The 7,500-nt window shown below is 38.3% G+C and overlaps 1 protein-coding gene across 1 annotated transcript in view; it reads right to left on the reverse strand.

Annotated features, from left to right (window-relative positions):
• Positions 1-485: 485 nt before the first annotated feature.
• LOC122247048 (chromosome transmission fidelity protein 18 homolog) overlaps positions 486-7,500 on the reverse strand; it is a 41,233-nt gene continuing 34,218 nt past the window's right edge. Inside the window, exons 15-17 of the mRNA XM_086553459.1 lie at positions 1,994-2,143; positions 1,710-1,840; positions 486-669 (exon numbers count right to left, since the gene is read on the reverse strand). Of these exons, the coding sequence (XP_086409585.1) occupies positions 501-669; positions 1,710-1,840; positions 1,994-2,143 (450 nt within the window). The 3' untranslated portion in view covers positions 486-500. The remainder of the gene's footprint in view (positions 670-1,709; positions 1,841-1,993; positions 2,144-7,500) is intronic.

Here is a 7,500-nt window from a genome sequence, read left to right on the forward strand (position 1 = left end):
GGGTATGGGTGTGGATATTGGTATGGGTGTGGGTGTGGATATTGGTATGGGTGTGGGTGTGGGTGTGGATATGGGTATGGGTATGGGTATGGGTATCAGTATGGGTATGGGTATCGGTATGGGTGTGAGTATCGGTATGGGTGTGGGTATCAGTATGGGTGTGGGTATCGGTATGGGTGTGGGTATCAGTATGGGTGTGGGTATCGGTATGGGTGTGGGTATCGGTATGGGTGTGGGTATCGGTATGGGTGTGGGTATCAGTATGGGTGTGGGTATCGGTATGGGTGTGGGTATCGGTATGGGTGTGGGTATCGGTATGGGTGTGGGTATCGGTATGGGTGTGGGTATCGGTATGGGTGTGGGTATCGGTATGGGTGTGGGTATCAGTATGGGTGTGGGTATCGGTATCGGTATGGGTGTGGGTGTGGGTGTGGGTGTGAATGTAAATATTTGAATAGTTATATGGTTTAGTTGCATTGGTGCGGCTATGTATTACAGTTTCAGGCAAAAACTAAAACACAGTAACTTACTTCTTGCTGTTTTACAAAATATGCCTCAGCTCTCCTCACTTTTTCCAGATCAATTTCACGAGCAATCAACTGTCTGGTAGCATATGACAACTGTTTACCTATCTTTTGATCCGGAAATCTGACCAGTTCTTCCATATTTCTGGAAAATACATAAAAATTACTAAAATCTTTAATGACTGTTATATAACATTTAAAACAGTATGTTTTATCATGAGTTTAGTATACTTGCTGTATTACTGGGCTCATCTGGAATTTACACATATTATTTTTAATCATTTTCAAAAACAATTACAAAAAAATCAAACATCATTTTTATCAATATCATCATAAATATTATTTTAATCATTATCAATATTATCACAATCCTTATCATTATTATCACAATGATTGATATCATCACATAATTATTATCATTATCTACATCCTTATCATCATTATAATGACGAATATTAATATTACCGCCATCATAAATGACAATTAAGATAATGATAATAAGAAAAATAATAATCAATAAATATTTAATAATACTTGAAGGAAACTTCACTCCTTATATATAAAATCTGCTGTGGAAAAGCAAACCAAGACAGCACTTTTACCCTTCTATCATTATACTGTATCTGCAACCTAATGCACCTTGCATACTCCTTAATTTAGTACCATATACAAGATAGCCATGCTACCTATCACCACCTCTTAGGCAGTGATGGGTAGTTATTGGCCAACTCAAACTGAAATTCACTGTCATGGTTTTGACATGATTTTTTATACTTATCAGACTATCAATCATGAAAGAAATATACTTAATCCATTGATAGTGGATGGCATGATTTGCTGTCAATGCAGAGTCAGTCGTAAAAATGGATGGCACTGTGCCATACAACATAAACCGGCCACATGACTATACATCTTATATTAAAACCGCAACCACTGGGTTAACAGTACATGTGTAAAGAATAGCAAAATGAAGATGAAGTTAGGAAATATAGGGGTAGGGGGCAGGTAAGATATCCATTATATTGCCTTTATAAGATTATTTTTATTTTGCCAATTTCTACTAGGCATTGCAAGTGTCTACAACATTCTCACGAAGTGAGTTAACTTTTAGAATGATAAAGTGTTAAATAAAGCCTGGGGCCCAGTATTCATCTACACATAAAAGGAAACACAAAAAAGACTTACGGGTCTAAGTTAAAAGAATATTGTCCATCTATGCTTCTCTCTTGAGTATAAGTCAGATTGTAGCCAATCATAGTATCAATTAAATTTGCAAGTTCTTCCTTTTCTTGTCTACTATAGAGCTGAGTATTCACCTAAGGGAGAAATAATCAATCAAGTAAAAAATATATAAATCATAACTAAAACTAATGTTAACTTATTCATCACCATAAAAATGGACTTCATAAAATATCAGATCAAATAATTTTGTATTACATTAAAGAATAACGACAATTTTCTAAACTTACTGGTCTAAGATTTGGCTGAATAATTTGTAGTAGGTATGGCAGGACATCTCGAACAAGAGAATTTGCTCCAGCAAAAACTCGAGTTATTGGACTCATTTCATTAACCATTGCAGTCATAAGGTTCTGCATCTTTCCCAACTTCTGATTCAACTATATACAACAACAAAAATGCAAGTTTTGAAAATATTCATTCATATCATAAGATTTGTTTAATTACGTGGTTTGCACTAGCAGCATTTGCAGAAAATCAATTTGTATGTGTGTACTTGTTTGTATGTATTGTAACCTATTTGAGTGTGTAGTAGCCTACTCAAGTATGCAGTGGTCTACTCAAATGTGTAGTACTCAACTGGTATGTGATATTATCCACTAGTATAGTTGTAGTTGTCCATTGGTATGAGTAGGAATCTACCAGTGTCAATAGTAGCCTACTGGCATATGTTGTAGTCTACCTGTGCAGTAGTCTACTGGTGTGTGAAGTAGTCTACTGGTGTGTGAAGTAATCTACTGGTGTGTGCAGTAGTCTACTGGTGTGTGCAGTAGTCTACTGGTGTGTGAAGTAGTCTACTGGTGTGTGCAGTAGTCTACTGGTGTGTGGAGTAGTCTACTGGTGTGTGAAGTAGTCTACTGGTGTGTGAAGTAGTCTACTGGTGTGTGAAGTAGTCTACTGGTGTGTGCAGCAGTCTACTGGTGTGTGCAGCAGTCTACTGGTGTGTGCAGCAGTCTACTGGTGTGTGCAGCAGTCTACTGGTGTGTGAAGTAGTCTACTAGTGTGTGAAGTAGTCTACTGGTGTGTGAAGTAGTCTACTGGTGTGTAAAGTAATCTGCTGGTTTGTGAAGTAGTCTACTGGTATGTGAAGTAGCCTACTGGTGTTGTAAAGTAGTCTACTGGTATGTGAAGTAGCCTACTGGTGTTGTAAAGTAGTCTACTGGTGTTGTAAAGTAGTCTACTGGTGTTGTAAAGTAGTCTACTGGTGTTGTAAAGTAGTCTACTGGTGTGTTAAGCAGTCTACTGGTGTGTTAAGTAGTCTACTGGTGTGTAAAGTAGTCTACTGGTGTGTAAAGTAGTCTACTGGTGTTGTAAAGTAGTCTACTGGTGTTGTAAAGTAGTCTACTGGTGTTGTAAAGTAGTCTACTGGTGTTGTAAAGTAGTCTACTGGTGTTGTAAAGTAGTCTACTGGTGTTGTAAAGTAGTCTACTGGTGTTGTAAAGTAGTCTACTGGTGTTGTAAAGTAGTCTACTGGTGTTGTAAAGTAGTCTACTGGTGTGTAATAAAAGTAAGTTCTACTTGCGTATTGTGTAAAAATAGTCTACTGGTGTAGTAAAGCACAGTCTACTAGTGTGTGTGAAGTAGTCTACTGGTGTGTAAAGTAGTCTACTGGTGTGTAAAGTAGTCTACTGGTGTTGTAAAGTAGTCTACTGGTGTTGTAAAGTAGTCTACTGGTGTTGTAAAGTAGTCTACTGGTGTTGTAAAGTAGTCTACTGGTGTTGTAAAGTAGTCTACTGGTGTGTAAAATAGTCTACTGGTGTAGTAAAGCAGTCTACTGGTGTGTAAAGTAGTCTACTGGTGTGTAAAGTAGTCTACTGGTGTTGCAAAAAAGTAGTCTACTGTGTGTTGTAGTCTACTGGTGTGTGCAGTAGTCTTCTTGTGTGTTACGTAGTCTACTGGTGTTGTAAAGTAGTCTACTGGTGTTGTAAAGTAGTCTACTGGTGTTGTAAAGTAGTCTACTGGTGTTGTAAAGTAGTCTACTGGTGTGTAAAGTAGTCTACTGGTGTGTGCAGTAGTCTATTGGTGTGTGCAGTAGTCTATTGGTGTGTGCAGTAGTCTATTGGTGTGTGCAGTAGTCTACTGGTGTGTGCAGTAGTCTATTGGTGTGTGCAGTAGTCTATTGGTGTGTGCAGTAGTCTACTGGTGTGTAAAGTAGTCTACTGGTGTGTAAAGTAGTCTACTGGTGTTGTAAAGTAGTCTACTGGTGTTGTAAAGTAGTCTACTGGTGTGTAAAGTAGTCTACTGGTGTGTAAAGTAGTCTACTGGTGTGTAAAGTAGTCTACTGGTGTGTAAAGTAGTCTACTGGTGTGTAAAGTAGTCTACTGGTGTGTAAAGTAGTCTACTGGTGTGTAAAGTAGTCTACTGGTGTGTAAAGTAGTCTACTGGTGTGTAAAGTAGTCTACTGGTGTGTAAAGTAGTTTACTGGTGTGTAAAGTAGTCTACTGGTGTGCAAAGTAGTCTACTGGTGTGTAGTCTACTGGTGTGTTAAGTAGTTTACTGGTGTGTTAAGTAGTTTACTGGTGTGTAAAGTAGTCTACTGGTGTGTAAAGTAGTCTACTGGTGTGTAAAGTAGTCTACTGGTGTGTAAAGTAGTCTACTGGTGTGTAAAGTAGTCTACTGGTGTGTGCAGTAGTCTATTGGTGTGTGCAGTAGTCTATTGGTGTGTGCAGTAGTCTATTGGTGTGTGCAGTAGTCTACTGGTGTGTGCAGTAGTCTATTGGTGTGTGCAGTAGTCTATTGGTGTGTGCAGTAGTCTACTGGTGTGTAAAGTAGTCTACTGGTGTGTAAAGTAGTCTACTGGTGTTGTAAAGTAGTATACTGGTGTGCAAAGTAGTCTACTGGTGTGTAGTCTACTGGTGTGTTAAGTAGTCTACTGGTGTTGTAAAGTAGTCTACTGGTGTGCAAAGTAGTCTACTGGTGTGTAGTCTACTGGTGTGTAAAGTAGTCTACTGGTGTGTTAAGTAGTCTACTGGTGTGTAAAGTAGTCTACTGGTGTGTTAAGTAGTCTACTGGTGTGTTAAGTAGTCTACTGGTGTGTAAAGTAGTCTACTGGTGTGTTAAGTAGTCTACTGGTGTGTTAAGTAGTCTACTGGTGTGTAAAGTAGTCTACTGGTGTGTAAAGTAGTCTACTGGTGTGTAAAGTAGTCTACTGGTGTGTAAAGTAGTCTACTGGTGTGTAAAGTAGTCTACTGGTGTGTAAAGTAGTCTACTGGTGTGTAAAGTAGTTTACTGGTGTGTAAAGTAGTCTACTGGTGTGTGAAGTAGTCTACTGGTGTGTAGTCTACTGGTGTGTTAAGTAGTTTACTGGTGTGTAAAGTAGTCTACTGGTGTGTAAAGTAGTCTACTGGTGTGTAAAGTAGTCTACTGGTGTGTAAAGTAGTCTACTGGTGTGTAAAGTAGTCTACTGGTGTGTAAAGTAGTCTACTGGTGTGTAAAGTAGTCTACTGGTGTGTAAAGTAGTCTACTGGTGTGTAAAGTAGTCTACTGGTGTGTGCAGTAGTCTATTGGTGTGTGCAGTAGTCTATTGGTGTGTGCAGTAGTCTATTGGTGTGTGCAGTAGTCTACTGGTGTGTGCAGTAGTCTATTGGTGTGTGCAGTAGTCTATTGGTGTGTGCAGTAGTCTACTGGTGTGTAAAGTAGTCTACTGGTGTGTAAAGTAGTCTACTGGTGTTGTAAAGTAGTATACTGGTGTGCAAAGTAGTCTACTGGTGTGTAGTCTACTGGTGTGTTAAGTAGTCTACTGGTGTTGTAAAGTAGTCTACTGGTGTGCAAAGTAGTCTACTGGTGTGTAGTCTACTGGTGTGTAAAGTAGTCTACTGGTGTGTTAAGTAGTCTACTGGTGTGTAAAGTAGTCTACTGGTGTGTTAAGTAGTCTACTGGTGTGTAAAGTAGTCTACTGGTGTGTTAAGTAGTCTACTGGTGTGTAAAGTAGTCTACTGGTGTGTTAAGTAGTCTACTGGTGTGTAAAGTAGTCTACTGGTGTGTAAAGTAGTCTACTGGTGTGTAAAGTAGTCTAACTGGTGTGTAAAGTAGTCTACTGGTGTGTGCAGTAGTCTACTGGTGTGTAAAGTAGTCTACTGGTGTGTAAAGTAGTCTACTGGTGTGTGAAGTAGTCTACTGGTGTGTGAAGTAGTCTACTGGTGTGTAAAGTAGTCTACTGGTGTGTAAAGTAGTCTACTGGTGTGTAAAGTAGTCTACTGGTGTGTAAAGTAGTCTACTGGTGTGTAAAGTAGTCTACTGGTGTTGTAAAGTAGTCTACTGGTGTTGTAAAGTAGTCTACTGGTGTTGTAAAGTAGTCTACTGGTGTTGTAAAGATAGTCTTACGGTGGTAAGTTGTAAAGTAGTCTTACTGGTGTTGACTAAATGTAGTCTACTGGTGTTGTATAAAGTAATCTACTGGTGTTGTAAAGTAGTCTACTGGTGTTGTAAAGTAGTCTACTGGTGTTGTAAAGTAGTCTACTGGTGTTGTAAAGTAGTCTACTGGTGTGTAAAGTAGTCGACTGGTGTGTAAAGTAGTCGACTGGTGTGTAAAGTAGTCGACTGGTGTGTACAGTAGTCGACTGGTGTAAAGTTGGTCTCCTGGTGTAGTAATCTACTTGTGTGACTAATATTCTATTTGTGTAAGTAGCAATCTACATATGTGATTAATATTTAACTTGTGTAAGTAGCAACTTGTAAGTTAACTTGTGTGATTAATGAATTGTAATTAATTGTAACTAATTAGTTAATCAATTAATTACAATTAATCAATTAATTGTAAGTTGTAAGTCAGCTTGTGTGACTAATCGTCAACATGTGTGACTAATAGTCAACTTTGGTGACTAATAGTCAACTTGGGTGACTAATAGTCAACTTGGGTGACTAATAGTCAACTTGGGTGACTAATAGTCAACTTGGGTGACTAATAGTCAACTTGGGTGACTAATAGTCTACTTGTGGGACTAACAGTCAACTTGTGGGACTAACAGTCAACTTGTGGGACTAACAGTCAACTTGTGGGACTAACAGTCAACTTGTGGGACTACCAGTCAACTTGTGGGACTATCAGTCAACTTGTGGGACTAATAGTCTACCAGTATGACAAATAGTCTACTTGTGTAAATAATAGCTTACTTGTGTAAATAAGTCTTCTTGTGTAAATAATAATCTAGTTGTGTAAATAATAGTCTAGTTGTGTAAATAATAGTCTAGTTGGGTAAATAATAGTCTACTTGTATAAAAAATAGCCTACTTCCATAAATAAGAGTCAACTTGTATCAATAAGTCTACTTGTATTAACCCATTGCAGACGGAGATAAATTTGCTTGCCCAGCCTCCAGGATAGGTTTTATTTTAGAGAGAAACCGCTTGAAGCAATATAATTTGAATCATCCCAATCTCTTTCAGTCATTCGTTGTAAAACTAGAGCAGTTTTTGTGTTTTATTTTTTTGTGTGTTTTATTGAGTTTAGAGACTTATATGTGCCATATGACAGGCTCTATCAGTGCTGCAGTTGACTAAAATTGTAGTATATTATCCATATTAGCTCATTATTTTCTTTATACTCAATGTGATAAAAGTATTGCTGTTTTATGAAAGGACAAAAGGCAACTTTATTTTGTCGTATTTTTGTGCTGTCATGAGCGAATACGAAACATATAACCACCTACAATAAAGATAACAAGAAGAGGTAGGGAAGAGGAATGAAACCTGTGCTTGTGACTGTGAGTGCCACAGTAAAAGGCATCCATATTGGCAC

The sequence above is a fragment of the Penaeus japonicus genome, unplaced genomic scaffold (assembly GCF_977035675.1).
Source record: "Penaeus japonicus unplaced genomic scaffold, GWHDUDI00000001_assembly GWHDUDI00000028, whole genome shotgun sequence".
NCBI lineage: Eukaryota > Metazoa > Arthropoda > Malacostraca > Decapoda > Penaeidae > Penaeus > Penaeus japonicus.